A 21,472-nucleotide genomic window follows, 5' to 3' on the forward strand; every position below is an offset into this window, starting at 1 on the left:
CAGGGCAGCGCCACTTCTGCAATTTCATAAACATAATGCCATTTCAACCTGGTTGCCAGTCACTGACTGGAAAGCTGGCGTTCATCCGCCAGTTAGAGAGGTCAATTTATTTCAGACTTGTAATTGCGAAATATATATAACACCCATAAATACTATGGTGACTGTTTTTCCATTTCATATACGCCTAGGCTATAACTTCCCACAACAATCCATATGCGACCTAATAAAAAGCAATAGTGAAAAACATAATCAATATTGACAGTGTGAAGAGAATCTGTAACGTAGAAAAAATAATTTATGGACTAGGTGGCACAATGCTGTAGCAACGCTGTAAATGATTATCACACTTGTTACTGTAAAGGCAAAGCTTGCCTAGCATGTCGATCGTAACCTGAAGTTATGCCAGGCACACACTGTGCGGCTCGTTCTGTGAAGTCACTGTTCCAGTGTGTAGATGGGCTCCACAGTATGGTATTGAATCCGGACTTAGTGCTTACTATGGAAGCAGCCCGGCAAAGCGATAGATAATTGCCGTTCTCTGCATCCGGGGAGGGAGAGATCATTCAGACGGGATAACCGTGGACGGGTGGTCGGGATATGCGAGGTTGTTGTATGGACTTTCAACTCGGAGGTTATAAGTTCAGTTCCTAGATGGGCCCTGCCTTTGTTCATTTGAGCAAGAGACTTAACCTGAATTCCTTCAGAAAATATCTATAACAAACATAATCTATGCAAGTTCCTCCAGATAAGAGTGCCTGATAAATTAAAACAATTTAGTAAATAGCCTTCTTACTTTCTTATAAATGACATCAGTACATTGCTAACGACATTGCAATTTCAGTGTTATAAATCACTTCATACTGGTTATTTTACATGTGATTATACAGTTAGTCAATATAACTAGACTAGCTATATAAATAAATACATGACAGCTAGAGCTACAGCCACGTGTATGTTCTTTGAACAACAGGAATGGAAGTTAGCAAACTAGGTCACGTTGACGCTTATTTACTTGCTAACGTTACTCCTATTCGTGGTAAGCACATTATAAATAACACTCTTGCCTGCTGGGAAAAAAACAGCTCAAGCTAGGTTTTGAAACAATTGGTAGCTGGTCATTTCAAGCTGGTCATAGCTGGATTTTCCACCAGGGTTATTAGCCAAGCAAATCCTAAGTACCTACGACACCGTGATGGGAAAGTTAGCCAACTTTAGAAAATATGGCCTATTTTTCTAATTAAAGTTAACTTTCTTTTTTTAAACGTATAAGTAATGAAGCATCCTTGCTCCTCGTGAGAGCAGTTACTGTTCTCTGAATAACATACAATGCAATATAGTGTATTATATTATATTACGCGTACAAATAGACCAAGCTATATAAACAACTAAACGCTTAGCAAAAAATGTGCGAAACTAACCACCGACACCGGGGTATTCACGCCGGTTAACAACCGGATGCGGACGTGGCCATACAGCCACTATGCTTCCGGTATGCGTATCCGCGAACGGTGAGAGCAAGGAAGGGATTAACGGAGGCATCTCTCCGGGGCAAGAGACCTGAGACATAACAGAGGAAAGTACTCGGACTCGCTGCGGGCAACCTAAACTGAACCAGAACCCGGTAAAAACGGGCGTACTCATCACGATACTGAACCCAATTTCAGGTGGGTTGCTCGGGAGCTACGGAATAAGCGGCTGTAGCTACACGAAATTTCTTAAATCACTAACGTTAGCTGGCTAAATTATGAGAGTAGGTATCAAGCTAAGTCTTTAGCAGGCTAGTGCCTGTTCCACTTCCCGGTGTGTATTTGGAAGTTAGCTACAACTGAAGCCGGTGTTATTAGGCCCAGAGCATGAACTAGAAGATAAAGATGAGTTTTCACTCCCGCGATTAATGTTCTAGGTAATCCTACTGGACCGTTATGAACCTCACCATGCAGAATTTTGAAAACTGCGACGTTAACGGTACCTTGCAATGTAAACGTGACTATTATTGTGATGTTTGGTTTGATGGATAGAACTGGGAAGGTGTTTGAAAGCCAGTTCTTTGTAAAAAGCCAGTCTCAACTAGTCTGTTGCTCGTTAGAGTATTTTACTGTGTTCATGGGCTTGTAACGTTAGCTCCGTTACATTCATCCATCTATGCTCTTGAGAAACACCAAAGTTATCAACAGTCGTAGGCATGACCGCCGTTATAGCTAGCTAGAGAGACATTAAAAATCAGTAAAAGTAAGCCATATGCTTCATTAACTGTAGTTTCTTTCACAGTTGGAAAATCGTTTTCTAATATTTCACAAGAAAACCTGTAGCTGTCACCCGCATAGTGAAGTGGCTGACCAGTGTATGCATCAAACTTGACTAGCTAGCGTTACTGCAGCCCAGTTTCGTAGTGCAGTGATGCGCCTTTTTACTACTACTGCTGCTGCTGCTGCTGCTGTTAATAATAATAATCATAATCGTCATAATAATAATAATCATAATAAATTATTATTGTTACTATTGATAATGACACTACTAACGTCAATACTACTATAAATTGTTGTTAATGTATTATTTATGCTGGTGCTGACTATATAAATGTTATATGAACCATTATTTTTACTTAACGTTTTCATATTTAATACATGTATTATATTTTGCCATAGTAATTTATCTATGATCTAACGATCATTAAATTAGTGTGTTCACAGGCTAAAATGTTTTTTTTTTTTTTTCAAACTAGGTAAATAATCACACCCACTGCTACCTCAGACATTTTACGTCTATGGAGTGGACAGGCATTATTTGAATTTTAACCCAAACTCTGTCACACCTCATAGTCACCTCATCACACACATGGTGTAAATGCTTGACTCGGAAATAATGGCAGTAACTGACATAGAACCATCAAGAGGTGGAGTGCCATTCAGTAGGCTTTAAAACATCCTCACTGTAAATGCCATAGGACTGAAGAAGATTGATTGTCAAGGCTAGGTGCTTTGCACTCAGCTGCCTGCGCTGCTAGCATGGTTACTTGTATAGGTATTGTTGTTTTTATTGGCTGTTGTATTGTTGTATTCTAGCTGCCAACTGTGGTATGCTAGTCTGAAAGTTGATTGTACTCTTCAAGGGTTCTGAATTCTGTATGTTTACACTAGGACTCTACTGTACTGTCCTCTCAGGTCTACTTTTGCACTTGTTCTTGTGTTTGATTCGCACTTTGTTGTACGTTGCTCTGGATAAGAGCGTCTGCTAAATGCCATGTAATGTAATGTAATGGTGATTATGTTGTTTATTCTGTGAGCCAGCCTTGCATTATAGTAGCCCTCTGGTAACTGGTGCTAATGGACCTAGGATCTCTTCACCACGGGGGCAATGCCATTATAGCATTCTGCCTTAATTGATATTGACCTTATTTTTTATCTGATTTTTTGTGTCATTACCTGCCAGATTTAGGGATGAACTCAGAATGAATGTCAACCAGCAACCGCACATGGCCTCCCCGTATGGACAGCTTCCACCTGGGTACCAGGGATATCCCCAGCCAGGCTATGGGGGACAGCATGTGGCAGGTGGCTACCCCACCCAGTATGCGCCTTATAACGGTCCCACCTCCACGTACCAGCCTGGAGCTCCGCCCTCAGGTAACACCAGTGAAGGCTGGCCATGTTGGATTCCTGGAGCTCTTTCTGTCAGAAGTACAAAATGTGGTCGGCTGTAGATGTTGTTGCAGAAACGCATGTCCTAGGTTTTTGTTTTCTATTTACCTCTCATTTGGATGGAGGTGTCTTCTTCAAGTCCTTGAATGATAGAATTGTTCTATTTTGTAAGTGTCATCTGTTATGCATGTGCTTATGCATAAGGATGTGTGTATATGGATACACAGTGCAGTCAGTAAGTGTTTGGATTGTGACATATCAGCTTATTGGATTTTTAATGAATGTGAAATTAACATGCAGTCAGTCAGCTTACATTTGTGGATATTTACATCCATATCAGGTGAACAATGTAAGAATTGCAGCCCTTTTTAGACACAGCCCCTCCATTTTGGGGGACCAACGGTAATTATATAAAATTGATGATAACCCACAGAAACTTTCCTCCCGCATTGTGTACAGTTGATGTTCCAGCTTGCGCATTTCAGTTGCAGCTAGCACTTGACTTAAAATAAAATCCAAAATTATTCATCCAGAGAGGTCTGGAGACTCATACCTGCCACTGGTCTTGTTTGCGAGAGTGCAATTTCATTTTCCTTTCTTGAAAATCTGACAATAAGCTTTTTCTGCCTTCTGTTTCACTGCGCTCTGTCATTGTTTTCTTCTGTTTTCAGGATACTCTCCTTTTTCAAGCTTTCCCTCTAAGTCTCTCCCTGCAAATGTAGCTACTGACCTGTCCTCTTCTCATCCTCCTCTTCTCACCTTAGGTAACGTTTTCCCATCTGTGCTTTGCAAACCTTACCCCTTCCAGCCCACTAAATCTGCAGTGATCTGTCTGCCATTTTTTGAGATTGTGTGAAGGGCAAAATAATAGTAAGTGTAGATTCTTAGACATCATAGAACTGTTACTCTGTTAATTAAATTATTTTACTAATTAGTAAATTAGGAAGGGGAGTTCTGAATAAGGTGGTGGAGATATAAATATGTTTCAGTAGGGGGCTTTTTAATGTTGTCTCATTTTTAAGGCTGTTGTTGAACTTCCAGGCAAGTTGATTCAATGAGTCGAGAGTGCTTAAGTGCTAGCTTCTTCATCACAAAGTGATTGATAAGGGCTCTTGGGTTACACTTCTGAAGCACTTTCCATCAAGGCAGTGACGTGACTCACAAGCCTGAAGAGTTTAGATTTGCCACTAGTTTCGATGAAAGAATGAGGCTCCGTATTACGGACTTACTATGTTATTGCTAATTGCTGGTTTTTGCTGATTGTGAATTGAGCCAATCATTTTGTTCTGCAGTGGAAAACAAAATCATTTGATTTGTTCTAACAAGGCAGTGATTGACTGCTCACTGTAGCTCCACCCATTCTGGGATTGATGAAACCTCACTCTCCCATCACTGGCAATGAGGCCGTTCAGATTGGGAAATAAAGCAACTGGTACAAAGTTATCCAGAATTATTTTCAAAGTGTGATATCTAGCCTGCCATACTGGTAAAAACAAAATCAAATAAAAAGCATTCCTTATCTCTATGCACCAGGTACAGTTCAAGCACCCCTTGCTTCTGGGGCTCCCCCTGTGTCTGCCTCCCACACCTACAGTCAGTATGGGCAGGGAGATGTACAGAACGGCCCCCCCTCCGCTGCCAACCAGCCACAGAGGTGAGTCAAACACACGTACCTGACCCCACCTCAGACTGCAGACTGATCCAAGTCCTTTAATTCTGAAGCCAGTGGAGTCAGGTGATTGTTTGAAATGTGAGGGGGGGGTCACAGATTGTCTCTTCAATACCTTGGGCTGTTCCAGGTCTCTTCATGTGTACTTAACTGATGACGTCCAAGGTGGCCAGGGCGGATAACAAAAGGGCTACATAGCTCCCCTATCAGGGGCCTGACAAGGTCTTTTTCCTATGACCTGTGGGTTTAACTCTCACATGAAATGGGCTTAACGTATTTTTGGACCCCTCCTTTAGTGTTCATTTCCAGTGTTGATGCAGTATGTTCTTAAAAATGCTTTAAGTTTAGATTGAGAATGCTAGCTATGCTCATTGTTACAGTTTTGATTAATTAGGATCTTTGTGTAAAGTGTCCCAATCCTGAAGCCTTTTCTTTGGTGACAGGCCGCCAGTGTCTCAGCCTTATGCCCCACCTTCGGTTACCCAGACGACGTACTCTCAGCAGTATGGGGCTTCGGCCACGAGCACGCAACAGCTGACCAATCAGATGTCAGGCATGCAGATCGGATCCACCCCACCTTCCGCAGTTGGCCCCGGATACGGTAAGCGCATTATACGCCATCCAGAACGCTGCGAACATATTAACAAGCCTCTCCATTGGCTAATTAAAATGCTATGCATGCTACTATTTTTAGATTTATTGGACTTTGCCTGCTGTAGCCCATCCACTTCAAGGTTTGAGGTTGTGTGTTCAGAAATGCTCTTCTGCATTCCACTGTTGTAATGCGTGGCTATATGAGTTGCTGTCGCCTTCCTGTCAGCTGGAACCAGTCTGGCTATTCACCTCTGACCTTGCACATTAACAAGGTTTTTTTTCCCCCCTGAACTGCCTCTCATTGGATGTTTTTGCCGCCTTCTCTGTAAACTCAAACTACCCTCCCTGGTAACAACAGTCATTCCACAGTAAATGTGTATGAACAAAGAAAGGATGAGTGACTCCATTAAAAAAGTGGCAGTGTATGAAAGTTAGTGCTCTTCATTGAAGAAAAAATTCAATTAAAGCTTTGATATAGTAGCCTGGTAAGTGCCCACAACTAGCCAAATCATCCTAAAGCCTAAGTACTATTCTGAGGGGTAGAATTGGCATGTGTAGATTGTTAGGGAGTTTTCTCTGTCAAGACAGGAGTCACTTTGCTTAGGCTATAGCCAAAACATCAAAACATTACATCACACAATCAGTTAGCAGACATGGCAGCCTCATTTTCATTGTTCAGCTAAATAACTAATGTAATGTAATGTCCTACCTGGGAATTGAACCTGCATTACAAGCCAACCTCCTTAACAGTTCGACTACACTGCCGCTGCCTATAGTTGGATTACTGCAATGTCCTCTGTGTATTTGGAGAGCGCAGCCAAGTGTGCGCACGCTCATGCACAAGGCAGGTGCCTCCGTTTCTTATGCTGCTGTCCCCCAGCTGAGCTGAGTAGTCTCAGGGTCTGAGTGGTGCACTGAACTGCAGGTGCTCCAACAACCACAGGGGTCACTGTTGCGTAGTGTAGCAGGGAATGAGCACCGAATATGTGAACCATTGCCACTGGCGTTGTTAGAGAAATGTCTTCTTCACGGCATTTGCTATGTCAACCAATATATTTGGCAGTAAAAGGTGCTAGTCAGTAAATAATGAATTTACAACCTCAGTATAAATTATTGTTGTGTTTATTATTCCCCCAACACAGCATTCACCATTTTTCATCCAACTTTTTGGAGGCCTAATGTCGCTCCTGTGGCTGCTTCAGTGATGAATTCATCCCTCGCTTTTCTCTTTCAGCTCCGCCTCCCACCTCTGCCGCCTTCTCCTCGTCTAGCCCGCCTTCTTTCGTTCCTCACTCCGCCCCACCCCCCTCCTCACAGCCCCCGCCCAGTGTCACCATGGCTCCGCCCTTCTATGGCGGCCCGGCCCCCCCTCCAGTCTCACAGGCCCCGTTCTCCAAAGCCCCGCCTCCCCCCCAGGGTCTCCCTCCCCCACTCCAGTCCATTTTGGGACCCCCTGTGTCCCAGCACAATCACGTCATGCAAGGGCCGCCCCCTGGACCTGGTATGCAGGGACCGGCCCCAAGACAACCGGGGCTCCACAGCTACCAGCCACAGCAGAACGGTGAGCGCTTGAACAGTAAAGTGAAAACACAGTTTACTTCCCAGCGCATTCAAGGTTTAAATCTGAGATTTCGGTATTAGCCCTTTGAAAAGCAGGTCTTCTGAGCATTCAAGAATTCAAGAATTGCTCTCAGTGACCAGAACTGATTATTACATCAGCATTAAACATTAAAGTATTCAGTTAAGAACATTTCTGTGCTGTAACTCGAATTTCACAGTTGTGGACTAGTTATTGAGTAAAGGAAGTGTGGAAGTTAATGGTCATGTGATCAAATGCATCGCAAACTTAAAACTGGCAAGTGTACATCGAATTCCCTGGAAGTTCTCTTGTACTTAGGAGAACTGAAAATTGAAGTGTGCTTCAGAGCACAGTTGTTTTACTGCACGGGCACAGACTGGATCCACTGTGTCATTGAAATATGGTGTATTTTATCCAAGGTGCTTTTGGGCAGATGGGGGGGCCCCAGCCTGCCTATGCAGGATCCTATCCCGGCCAGCAGTATCCTGGTGGTCAGCCCATGCCCCCTGCCCCTGCCCCTGCCCCTGCCCCGCCGGCTCCAACACGGCTGGATCCTGACTCCATCCCTAGCCCGGTATGTAGGGTATTTACACACACACACACACACACACACACACACACACACGCACAAACACACACCCACACATACACATACAAACACACACATGCACATAGACGTGCACACACACACACACACACACACGCACACACACACACACACACACACATTCTCGCTCCCACACGCATACTCTGTACAGGTAGTAAGAAGTCCCCAATGCTGAACTACAATAGAGGTGCATAATTATCTTTAATAATATTAAACTAAATGTAGGGAAAGTGTAGATGTCTATTAAACTCCATTAAATGCTCCTGGTAGAAATAAATAAATAAATAAATAAATAAATAAAAACGAATTCCTGGGCTATGTGGTCTGGCTGCATTAAGCTCTTTGATGTAATTAAGATAATTCTCATTGTGTTGTTATTGCTATGATTTATCAGAAACGGCTTCTATAATCTTCTACCTGCCGCCCGCATGTGCAAAAGCAATGCATGCTTTTCAGCAGCTGTGGATCTGGCTAATATATATAATTTATAGTAGTGATGGAAAACAGGTAAAAGTTCTTACTTTTGTGTTTTTCTCTTTCTTTTTTTATTCTATTTATTTATTTTAATTTTATAACTCATTTAAATGAAAGCAGGCATCCGAAATGCCACCTGTGCCAAGAACACGGCATAGAATAGACCCAGACGCTATTCCTAGCCCAGTAAGTGCTGTGTGTCTGTCCTCTGTGCCGTCTGTCGCACTAACACCCTGACCCCAACCCCAACCTTAACCAGAGCCCCCCACACCCCCCCCAGTGCCTGAATCCATGCATGTTCACCAGACCCCCACCCAACCCCCCTCCACCCTCACGTTCAGAAACCGGCCCGATTTCCCATCCTCTGTTCACTCGGAAGCAGACTAAAAATGCTTCCTAGTCCACAAGCAAATATGCAAATTATGAACTCTAAGCCTATTACATAATTTGGGTTATTCTGGAGGAAGGTGACCGAGACATACCATTTAATAATATGAATTATTCAAAATGGCCTCGTTCTCTGACTGGCATGACAATGCAGTGCAAGTGGACGGAGGCGGTAAAAATAGAACGGTGTTCTGCTTTTCACCGCTGCCCAGGCCGATACGACAGTCAATCCCACTGCATTGGGGCCGAGCAGCGCGTTAACGGTCATTTTTCAAACATTCCCATGGTAACCAACGGCGAGTTTTGCTTTCCTAAGCACAACACGTGTATTTTCTGCTAACGTGTGAACACAGGCCAGCAAGCACTGTCTCTGTGGGTTGGGTTAACCACAACCTTCTCAGGGAAAATGGGAAAGAAAAGATAAATTCACCCACGGTTTTTCCTTCATATTTCATGTTCTGGGCGGAAACAAGCATCACTGTTTACCCCTTCTGAGGTTGTCCTTTGAAAGCAGTGTAAAGTGCCCTTTAATCACTCTTTCACACGGACAGGGAACTGGCTGCATCATTGCCTAATGATGGTCATGTTATTGGTTTTGCGTGTGCTAAAAGGTTCTGTGTGTGCTTAAAGGTCTTAGTAACTCAAGGCTCTTAGTGTATTAATTCCATCACAGTGCTGAAGGTAAAAGGTTTGCCCATTTTTCTATTGTTTTGAGAGGAAGGAAGGTTTGCAGCAGGAATTTATTCCAGTTTGGGGACAAACTCAATCAAATTACATAAATTCAACAATGAAAAGATGTGTAGATTAATACAGATTCTGTTCCTTCCTTCTGTTCCTTGTGAATATCTTCAACATTCACAATAAACAACAACCATTCCGGCAGTCATGGACAGAATTGCAGTCAGTAATTAGCATGAAATTCAGCTATTCATTTGTAATCCAATCGTTTATATTGAATCTGGCACGACTGGAACGTTGCATTTAATTCAATTGCGTTTAATATGTGAAACTGCGCATTATGATATTTCGAAATGCAAGAAGCAACACTGTGGTGAAAATCTGAACATCTGCCGGCTCCTGGCTGAGTCAAGCAACGTGTCAGCAGCTACCTGCCGCGACTGCTGCAAAGCCCTCAGGAAAGCTTATCGCGCAACGCTTTGGTCTCGCTGTGTCAAAGGCACATCCAAGCCGATTCATTTTGCCGATTCGGTTATTATTCATCGGATCAAATTGTTTTTGAAAGCTCAGCGGTGCTCTAATTCCCGTGAACTACAACCTGCTATCATGTATTGAAAAGATTATAAGCCCTCCAAAAGATAGGTATGTGCTGCCTCCAAATGTAAGCCACCCCCCCCCCCCCCCCTTCTATTATATTGGTTACATGGCCTTCCCGTTTCAGTTTCATCTGGACTAGCTCAGAGATGTTGCTTGCCAGCCAGCAAAGTTGTGGGCCGCACAGATCATCTGACGGTCATTCAGAATTTATATTCTAAGATGGTTTCACTTTATAGACCTCGATTCATTTAAAATATATAAAATAAATAAAAGTTGTGAAAGGGGAGGAGCTCAGAATGAATTCCAATACAACTGAATTAATGGCCTATGCCACAAAGATTAAATATATATATGTCGTTCATAATAGTTTTTCCTAATTTAATATTTGAAACTAATTAAGACAAGACCCGATTAAGATATAGAATTCCAAAAAAAGGAAAATATTTCTTGAACTATTAGTGTTTTATATGGCTTGAATGCTACCCTGTGTGTTGTGGATGTTGATGTTGGTGTCATTTTTATGTGCCAGTTCCATCCCATACTCATACCTCACTGTGCTAATATCTGAACAAGTCATTAAGGTAATATCAGTATCAGTTTGAACAATCTCAACAACACCACATGGCACATGTAATCAGAGGAGTCGGTTTGGAGGTCCTGTCAAATGATAGCCCCCACTATAATTTCATATCTCATTCGATATCTGAGTCTCAACCAAAGTTGAGACTGCAATATCAATGGCTTTTTGAACTGGCTTGCCTGCGAAGAGATTAGTTTGGTAAATGATCTGAGGTTGTCCAAACTGTGAGTGTGAGTGTGAGTGTGAGAAACCTGTACATCTCTCCACTCAATGGCACCCTCTTGGTTCAGATCCAGGTGATTGAGGATGACAAAGCCAGCAAGGGCGGTGAACCTTTCATCACAGGGGTCAGGGGTCAGGCCCCACCTCTTGTCACCACCACTTGTCAGGTCAGGGACCAAGGTGAGCATCCCGACGTCAATTTCTCAGTCACTCCTCCATCTCTCTCCCTTCCACTCCTCCTTCCATTTACCTCTCTCCTTCTTCATCCCTGAAATTCCTATGCATGAATCTCAGTGACAAATGAAATGAAACCAAAGTTTTTCTCCTGAAAAATCTCAGAAGACCTGCTGTTACTAAAAATAATTTCAGTCAGGCAAGCTGCGGTCAAGAACCTAATTTCACAAAGCAATGTTAAAACTTTATAAAAGTATGAAAAATGAAACTTCGAGGTCGTCAATGCAGCAGGATGTGGGGGTTTTTCCTCAAACAAAATGGAGCTCAGCCCCATGGCCATCCATGAGAGTGGCGACTCACAATACAACACATTGATTTTTTTCTCTTTCCTTTCTTACATTTGATTTTGATTTCATTTCATTTATTGCACAAAAACAAAAAAGCATGTAAGAACACAAATGGATAACATCCGTAAGATGCAAGTCAGTTTGTGTGGGAGAGGAAAGAAAAGCAATGTTATAAAAGTACATGTATAAATACTTTATATGAGGAAGGAAACCCTAAGGGGCTTATAAGAGTCCTCTCCTACATTATAAACACATGCATTTTACACAATTGAACCATTTGTAAAACAATTTGGTGGAATTTGCCCATTAACCACTGAAACGTTTCATAAGTGTCATCTCCCCCTAATTCTACAACAGAAGCCTAATAAGAAATAAAGGCCTGCCTCGAATACAAGCCTGCCCCGAATAAAGGCCTGTGTTTGTGCAGCCTAAGTAAATAAAAGACCCCGGCCACAATTCGAGGATTTACGGTAAGTGTCATCTCCCCCACAGGGAACACCAGCCCCCGCTTCATCCGCTGCACCGCCTACAACATGCCCTGCACCTCAGACATGGCCAAGCAGTCCCAGGTGCCCCTGGCCGCCGTCATCAAACCGCTGGCCACTCTTCCCCCGGACGAGGTGAGCGCCGCCATCGGAAAGGGGGGTTTCTGGGAGCGTTGATTTCAGGGTCTGACTTTGGTTTCACAGACTGCAATTGATTTTGTGGGGTGGCCCAAACGTCATCTACATTGCAAGATGCAAACTACTAGTCAGCAACAAAAACAGAATTACAGTTACAGTTTGCCAAGTAGTACCTAAACAAGCCTGCAGAGTTCTGGAAAAAGGTCTTGTGGACAGATGAGACCAAGACTGACTTGTATCAGAGTGATGGCAAGAGCAAAGTGTGGAGGCTAAAAGGAACTACCCAGGAACTAAAGCGCCCCCTTATCTGTGAAACATGGTGGTAGGGGCATTATAGCTTGGGCATATGTGGTAAGTGAACATTCTAATGCTGATGGGTCAATCAATATTGGTAATTGAGTTCTCAAACACAGACTTAGAATAAAAATTCCAAAAAGCCCATTTGTTAAAGTGTTAAACAAAAAACACAAAAAAAGACAGTACACCATTTATTCTAATGACATACACCATCCATTCTAGACTAAAACACACGGGGCTACAGAGGGCAGTGTCCTGGTATTCCCCTGGTCTCACTTGCGGCTCTGTGTCCTTTTATCTTTATTGCTTCTTAATTAAGCCTAGAACTTCTCCGAAACTGCTTTACATTTGAAAAGGGAGGTGGGGTATTAAATCACCTCTGCATCATTGTGAAAGGGCTAGTCCAGCACCTGCTGTTGGATCCCGTTTAGGCAGCCCGACTGCTAGATTTAGTCCTGCTCAGGCAGCGGATGTAGCGATGGGGGCGTTCAATGTCATCTTCCTCCTGCGTTTCCGCATCGCTCCATCTTTCCCGTCCTCTGGTCCTTCACCCTCCCCTCTTCTTCCCTCCCCTTTCCTTCCATTGGCTTGCACCTCTGTTCCGGAGGGTTCCGTTGGGCATTTCAGCTGACGCCCCCCCCCCCCCCCCCCGTGCTAGGCTTGATTGATTGGCCCTGTCATTTTGAGCGGCAGATTGAGGTTCTTAAGTCCTCGCAGACGTCCTCTGCCTTCCTCAGTCCGGCTGTTTTTTCACGCGCCTTAACAGCCTTCCACATCTGTACATGCCAGTGCAAATTCAGCGTTTCTTTAACCTGTCTGCGCAAGCCCATGCAACCTCTAACTGTCCTCCATTTTCCTTTCCTTCTTTCAGTCTCCTATTTGGGAATTTTACCAACATTAGGGTGTGTGAACATGAATGTATGGTGCAGAGAAATCTAGGCTCTACTTTACTGGGAATCTGCAATTCTATCTGTCAGATTTGCCTGGAACGTTTTCATTGGGAAACAAGTCATACATGTATTATTATTATTATTATTATTATTATTATTATTATCATGAATACATTTACTGCAAATTATTTGTAACCCAGAGTGCTTCACAGAAACCATAGAAGATAGAAAGATAGTATATTAAGAAACTCTTCCAAGAAAACAAAGATGCGTAGCTAAACTAAAAAGGGAAACTGCTCGGAATACTAAAAGCATCAGGAATGGATAGATGTCAGGGCCTCTGATCAGCAGAGGTGGGCTTTTCTGTAATCTAGGGCCATAAAAGGTAAAGGAAGCTTCTCTTGCTCTTTTGTAGTGAACTTTTGATACTCGGAGAAGTCTTGCATCTGCACATTGGAGGGGGCACATGGGCATTGGGCTGGTATTTTTCCAAAATGTTCACATATATTCTGGAGCCAGGCCTTTTAGGACTTTTAAAACAAGTAAAATGACTTTGAAATCAATTTTGAAATGGACAGGCAGTCAGCGGAAAGATGCTAGTGCTGGGGTAATGTGAGCTCTCTTGTTTAGGTCAATAGTCTTGCAGCAGCATTTAGAGCCAGTTGTAACCTTTCTGTTCTGTGCTGCGTTTCCATTGTGTCTAGTCTACTTGACACAGATGTGAATTTGTTTTTCAGTGTCAGTAGCTAGGTGTGACTAAATAATTACAATAATTCTTCCCTATATGGAGCTGTTTGAATCAAAGAGTGCCCCTAGGGTGTCTTACCTCTGGTTTAACATGTAATTAATAGGAGCCTTAGACACAATTGGACTTTGTCATATAGGATTGTAACCGCTTGAGTATTCTTCCTGAGCGGCCAACCCATTTTACAGAACTTCATTGCAGGAAAAGGAATCGACAATCGAAAACGGCACTCGGATCAGTAAAACAAGTCTACATTCACCCAAAGGCCTTTTGCAGCCTCAACCAGAGCTGTTTCTGCACTGTGATTCGCATTAACATGTATTAATCTTTCAGTAAGGTTTATTCACTAAGGTGCACATTACTTAAGTTTGTTCAAAACCACCTTTTAGAATATTTAGCCTAAAAATTGTGGGTTTGACGCATCAAAAGATCATCTTCCCTCTTCCTTCCATTCTATCCTTTCTTCCCTATCTCCATTCTCCTGTCCTCCTCTGACCCTGGTCCATGAGTACCGCAAGGACTGTGGCCTCTGTTTGCGGTCGTTGAGGCAATCGCAATGCTCCGTGAGGTCGATTACACAAGGGCTCCCTGCCCCCTTCAGACGGATCAGAATCCAGCTCTATGGATCGGGACAATCACGGACCGTCACCTCAGCTCTGGGAGCCCCAGTTGTTGTTGAGGCAGCCCCACCCTGTTGTCCTCTGTGCCCCCTGCTTCGTGCTTGCGCGACTGACGGTTGGAGCTTTTTTAGGCACCCATCCCTGCAGCTGTCTGCATACATCAGCGGAAGACAGCCAGTCGGGCTGGGCTGGAAGGGGACACCAGCGCCCTCTAGAGGCTGCAGTGTACGAGTGTCTCCGTCCTTCCACTGTTCATGTTCCTTGTGGGTGATTGGATTTTGATTGGCTTAGCGATGAAAGTCATTGAGAAATGGAACCTGAAACTGGGTTCCTCAGCATCAATAATAATACCAAAGACAAACAGCCTTTAGGGCCTTTTTTCCAAGATCTGCAGTGCCTTAACTCAGCAGACAGCCAGCCTGTAGTGTCTTGGGAAAGGCAGGGCCAACTGTGAATGCTGGGTGTGAACTGTGAAGGATTCATTAATTAAACCACCGCGTGCGGTTGAGCCACTATATAAACAGGAGCTGCCTTGTTTAAACCAATTCTTGTTTTTCTGCTATGTAGAGCAAGATCTTTTGATTTGTTCAGATATGAAAAATGTCAATCAAACTTATTGAAAGCTGACCCCACTGCACCCATTTTGGGCCCGGTGTACAGTAACCCTTCCATCGCACATGTTCCAGTGGCTGGGTTTCCACCAACTGAAGAAGCTCAGTGTTCAGTTTCTCCCAGGTTACTGAGTTCCCAAAGATTTGAACACCCTATCCTCATCCAGTCTCTTTGCGTTGACTCTGCCTGTCTGCTTCTCTGTATGTGCGAGTGGTATTTAACTAGATCACGTTTGTCAAACAAATGTTCTGGAGTGCCACGGTGTCTGCGGGTTTTTATGTTGTCTTTCAGTTAACGGCCAATTAAGGCCTTATGAACAAGGTGTGTGGATTATTTAGCTGATCAGCAATTTCATATGAATCTGTGGTGCCGAAACCAAAGCTAAAAATCTAAAACCAGCAGATACTGTGGCCCTCTAGGAGTGAAGTCTGACACCTGGGATATAGAATTACAGCATTGCCGTTGGTGGCTTAAGCATGCTCGTAATTGTGATTTAGAACTTGTCTACTATTCTCTGCACCTGTTTGTAGTGGTGCACAGTGTACTGTGTACAGGGTCCAGGGTACTGTTGCAGTGTTGACTAAGCAGTTTACTGTGTACATTTCACAGACCCAATGCAAAATAACACATATTATAGCGAAGCTGGTAAGTGTTAGGAAAGAGGAATGATTAAGTGAGAATGAAACCACTAAAATTATATTTTTGAAAGCAATTAGACTTGCTGTTTTTGACCTATGCTGATCTATACCCAGATTCAATACATTACTGTCACAAGATTCATAATTACATATTTTCTTTACTTACTGTTCAAATTAAGTTTGTATGGTATCTAAGCCCTAAAGCGAGTTTTTGCCTACAGTTTGCTGATGGTCTCATATGGGAAAGATACTGGCTTCTTCTGTTGTAGATGCATATTACAGTCTGGTATGCAATCATTTAAAATGCTAAATTACTGTTCTCTGCTACTGTGTGAGGGCCAGCAACAATAACTAGCAATGCAGTTGGCTATATAGCTAAACAGAGCTTTCCCAGTGTGGAAGTCAGACAGTGAATTGTGTGAAAATGTTCTCATGATTTGAAACCCTCTGCACCTATTGGAGCTGAGTTATATAGTGTCCTCCAAAATCATTAACATATATCATATCATAATTCCAGACAACCACGTTAAAACACTGTTCAAAAATCCACATTTGATTTTTAACTTGAAGAGCAGCAGATCAGAGGCATGATTTAGAGGGTGAATGTGGAGACTCCAAGTTCAGAAGATGTATTGCAGCAGGGGCAAAGGATTTCTTATATCAGGAGTCTGAAACTCCAGTCCTGGCAGGCCATAGTCTGCTGGTTTTGTGATTTTGTTTCAATCAGCAGCCAATTTAGGCCTTGGAAAGAATGTGTTCAGACTCGTTAGCCAATCAATGACTTAAGTTAAGCACTTGAGTACAGGAACACATCAAAAAACAGCAGCCCTACAGGATTTGAGTTTGAGTTCCCGCTTTTGTATGTTCTTGCTGGCCCTGGACATTCGAGCATAGAGTATCTTTATTGTTTATTTCATAAAGATGGGCAAAAAGATTTTATGAAGTGTGAGATTCATTTTGGAGAATGAATATGCATTCCCACACTGTAATATGCATTCCCACACTGAGAAATGATCTAAAGGCAGGTTTCCAGCAATTTTTCTTAAGAGAGGTGCAACCACAACAGACCCCATTTGACAAAATGTCATAGAACTTTACTTCAGGCTGTACCGTTCTAAGTGATCATAACATGGTCATATAGTAACAACATACTATTATGAAAGAGTCCATAAAGTTTTTTTATTTGCTCTGAACACTGATATAGTGCTGGGCTGCCACCTCTTGAAAATAACCTAATGATGTGGTACTGTGTTAATTAGGAATGGAATATTATTTTAATGGCCTAAAGTATGGACTAAAGTTGGCTGTTTTAGTTTCTGTCTCACATTTAGCGGTTTCCTTGGGAATCAGGTTTGCAAGAAAAGCTATTATCATGCAATCTTATCATGAAATTATGAATTCTTGCTTAAAGATCAGTGTTGTATTATATCTTGATGAGGTATGATATAACCTCCCAGATTTATTTAGCATAGTTGCAGTGATGTTATTGATCCAGGGATATGCAATGAATGTTTTGGCTGATGTTAAAGGTCCAATAGGTAATTTTGGACTTCTAACGGCCAATAGAGGAATTGCAGCAACAAACACCCTCAAACCACAATGCTGTTTATCCCTCCCCCTTTTCTGTGAACTCACTGACGTTGAACCCATCCCTGTTATTGTACAGCTATACAATCTTTTCGTACAGTCTCGACCTGTCAACTATATTTTCTGAAACCTGAATTTCAGGACTATGAACGCAGGCAGAGGGTGAGTCAGTGAGCCTTTTTCAATGATAGGAAGGGATTTACGATGGTCTTGTTACAATGTCTTAACATAAAGATTGTTACTTATTGTACCTAATTGTGATGACTTCTTTCCCCTCAGGGCCTGCCTGACCCGGTAGAGCACGGGGAGGGCGGTCCAGTGCGCTGTAACCGCTGCAAGGCCTACATGTGCCCCTACATGCAGTTCATCGAGGGAGGGCGGCGGTTCCAGTGCGGATTCTGCTCCTGCGTGACAGAAGGTGCGCCTCATCACCATGGATACGCACATACACGGCTTTTGTGTGTCGCTTAGGATTAGCATTAGCAGGTTTTTTTGTTTTTTTATCCACTTATTGCTTGGGTTTTGTCGTTTCGTTTTTGGTTGTTCCATTTCTGTTATTGTTGTTTGTTTATTTTTTTTGGTTGTCGTTGTTTGGCCTTTGTTATATTTATAAAGTAATTTAGCGAATGAATGCGCCCCTCAAGTTACCGCTATGGCACCCGACCCGCTTCTCAGCTGGAATGCATATATACATTATTACCCCAGTGCCAGTGACTATTTTAACTGGCACAGATTGGAAGGGAAATGCATCTCTCCTTTTTTCAGTCAATGATAGCCCAAGAGTGGAATCATCATTTGCCAGGCATATATTTGCCAGGTATTTGGTACAAATTATATCCTTGGAAGTTCAACTGTAACAGTATTCACATATGACCAGAACCTTGTGTCTTTTCTGATTTTATTGATATGTTCTGTATGTGGTGTTAGTTGAAGGTTCAACAACATTCATGAAGGATTCAACTGAGGATCTACCATTGAGCCAGGCACTTGAATCTAAATCGACATTGCTGTATAAATAAATGGCCCAGCTATGTAACAGACCCCTATTAAAAGGGTGTGAGATTCGCATATAAATAGGAACACTATTTGTGTTTGCTCTTGGAGTGCACTCATGCTTGTAATTGGATGTACATCTGCCCGGTGCTTTCAGATCAAGTTTTTTTGGTGGACTGCTACTATTATGGTCTGTAATGCGTGGCTCATCGGTCGTTTGACCAAAGAAGTCTTTGAAATTGAGGATCTAAATTTTATGCAATCCTCAAGACCCATTTTGTTTAGTCTTAGCCCATGTTCATTGTCAGTATTTGCTTGTAAGTATGTAATTACTTACTTTTTCATCCATGTTGGTTTATCCTTCCTGTGTGTGTGTGAGACTCATACTCTCTATAGCCAGTCACCTCAGGGTCCCTGATGAAGCGATGCCCTGCTGCTGTAGCTTACAGAATTAAACGTGCTTAGATGCGCAAAAATGAGCGGGCTGCCATTATTCCCAATGGACAGGACGAATCTATTCATACCATATCTATGGTTACCCCTTCCCCAGTGCCTCCCCACTACTTCCAGCACCTGGATCACACCGGAAAGCGTGTGGACTGCTATGACCGGCCTGAGCTCTCCAGGGGCAGCTATGAGTTCCTGGCCACTGTGGACTACTGCAAGGTACGCAGCCATTGTCCATGGAAACAGCTGATTGAAAGCTATCTATCCTAACGCCTCTGTGCCTATGCATTATATCTCCTCTGTGGCTGTAATGTTGTAGTAATGTGTTTGTATATACTGTCTCTGGGTCCCGACTATAGTAGTACTGTGTTGTATATCCTCTGTTGGACTGTAGTAGTAATGTGTTCTGTATCCACTGTTGGGCCCTACTGTAGAAGTAATGTATTGTATCTCCTTTTGTGGGTCCCTACTCTGGTAGTAATGTTGTATCTCCTTTGTGGGTCCTTACTGTAGTAGTAGTGTAATGTGTATCCTCTGTAGGTCCCTATTGTGGTTTAAATCTGCTTTGTTGGGCCGTACTGTAATAGTAATTTGTTAAACCTGCTCTGCATTACAGAACAACAAACTGCCTAAGCCTCCAGCCTTCATATTCCTGATTGACGTGTCATACAACGCCGTCAAGGCCGGCATGGTCAGCCTGGTCTGTCAGGAGCTGAAGACGCTGCTTGACTGCTTGCCCAGGTACATTCTGCACTACCAACCCAAGTACTAACCGACTGCCCAGGTATGGTCAGTTTGCTTTGGTACATACTCCCCTACAAAGCCGGGTACTGACTGACTAACTGTCCAGGTACAGATCATCTTCCTTGTGCCTGTTTGCCTGCCAGCCCACAAAAAGACAGACTGGTGAGATACATTATGACTGTAGCCTGGGACAGGATCTGGCAGCTGAACACCAGAGCAAATGTGTTTTATCAGACATTCATTTCCCACAAACAATCAGCGCTTAACTAATCAAATTATATTCAAATACTGTATCACAGAAAATGAGCCACTCCCTGTTTCTTATTGGCACCCTCCCCCTCACTGCTTCCACAGGGAGAAGGAAGACGGTGAGTCTTCTGTCAGGGTGGGCTTTGTGACCTACAACAAGGAGCTGCACTTCTACAACGTGAAGGGCTCCCTGGCGCAGCCGCAGATGCTGGTGGTCTCAGACGTGTCCGACGCCTTCGTGCCCCTGCTGGACGGCTTCCTGGTCGGCGTGGCAGAGTCCCGGCCCGTCATCGAGAGGTGGGGCCGACTTGGGCGAGGCACGCTGTCGACCGTTGTGTGAAGCCCAGCATTTTTCTGCTTTCTGTTGCACATACAGTGGTTTCGTGTTTCATTTGGTGCCCCCCTCAAGAGATCTGCCATCCAGTGGCAAATTTGCATATATTTTTGGGTTTTTCCACTGTAACTACTTGTTGTTCGTTCAACCACAAATATGAGCACTCTTAATTCATAGCCCTCTGAAATACTTGCAGGTTCTGACAGTGGGGGGGCAGTAGTTTCATTATTCATCATGAGGAGCTTGCGTTATCATTACAGAGCTGAAATGGCTGTTTCAGGAGGTAAATACAGTACCAAAATACCCGCCATCGGGAATTTGATGAGGATCACAGTCTTTAATTTTATCAGTTAAATTGTCAGTAACGGTACCTCGCAAGTACACTGCCCGTCCAAAAAAAAAAGTCACACACTCTAATATAGTTCTAATCTTTTTTTCCGATTAGCCTCACTGATGAGTGATTTTCTTAAGGCTACACAGCTGTTTAGTCCCAATCCCTTGAGTTCCATTCGCATTGTGTGTGTGGAAATGCTCTTACTATCACTATTAAACATAGCCGTGAGTTCTACGGTTGATTTTTTTTTTACTATATGACTTCACCGAACGTTTAAGTGATCGCTGATCACGATCATTCTAGATTTCTTTTTCGACCACATTTCTTCCTCGAAGATGATGGTTCACCACTATCCTTCCAGGTTTTAATAATGCGTTGGACAGTTCTTAACCGAATTTTAGTAGTTTCAGCAATCTCCTTAGTTGTTTTCTTTGCTTGATGCAGGCCAATAATTTGGCCCTTCTGAAACAGATTAACATCTTTTTCACGACCACAGGGTATGTCTTCCAACATAGCTGTTTAAGAAATGAGAAGCCACTGCATCAAATAGGTTTAAATAACTTGTTGCCAGCTAAAACATATTAATCACTGCAGTAATTATCCGATGGAAGGCTCTTACCTATTTGCTTTGTTATATCCAGGGGGTGACTGGCAGTGTATTTCTTTCCCAGCCAGCTGCATTCTGTGTGCAGTTGTGTTGACCAGTTGAATTCATAAACAGCAGTTTGTGTGCGGTTGTTTTGATCAGTTGAATTCATAAACAGCGGTCTGTGTGTGGTTGTGTTGATCAGTTGAATTCATAAACAGCGGTCT

General features: G+C 43.1%; 1 protein-coding gene across 6 annotated transcripts in view; it reads left to right on the forward strand.

Annotated features, from left to right (window-relative positions):
- The first annotated feature begins 1,416 nt into the window (after window positions 1-1,416).
- The window catches only part of sec24c (SEC24 homolog C, COPII coat complex component), a 30,852-nt gene continuing 10,796 nt past the window's right edge, over window positions 1,417-21,472 (forward strand). For 2 of the 6 annotated variants that reach the window (XM_061231649.1, XM_061231653.1), the window contains exons 1-14: window positions 1,417-1,664; window positions 3,430-3,623; window positions 4,310-4,402; window positions 5,172-5,292; window positions 5,751-5,908; window positions 7,136-7,462; window positions 7,900-8,054; window positions 8,679-8,747; window positions 11,094-11,205; window positions 12,039-12,166; window positions 17,838-17,976; window positions 19,102-19,217; window positions 19,615-19,739; window positions 20,097-20,288. In XM_061231649.1, coding sequence (XP_061087633.1) covers window positions 3,449-3,623; window positions 4,310-4,402; window positions 5,172-5,292; window positions 5,751-5,908; window positions 7,136-7,462; window positions 7,900-8,054; window positions 8,679-8,747; window positions 11,094-11,205; window positions 12,039-12,166; window positions 17,838-17,976; window positions 19,102-19,217; window positions 19,615-19,739; window positions 20,097-20,288 — 1,910 coding nt within the window. In that variant the 5' untranslated portion in view covers window positions 1,417-1,664; window positions 3,430-3,448. The remainder of the gene's footprint in view (window positions 1,665-3,429; window positions 3,624-4,309; window positions 4,403-5,171; window positions 5,293-5,750; window positions 5,909-7,135; window positions 7,463-7,899; window positions 8,055-8,678; window positions 8,748-11,093; window positions 11,206-12,038; window positions 12,167-17,837; window positions 17,977-19,101; window positions 19,218-19,614; window positions 19,740-20,096; window positions 20,289-21,472) is intronic. The other 4 variants (XM_061231651.1, XM_061231652.1, XM_061231654.1 and 1 more) reach the window with 4 other exon arrangements.

The sequence above is a fragment of the Conger conger genome, chromosome 2, assembly GCF_963514075.1.
Source record: "Conger conger chromosome 2, fConCon1.1, whole genome shotgun sequence".
NCBI lineage: Eukaryota > Metazoa > Chordata > Actinopteri > Anguilliformes > Congridae > Conger > Conger conger.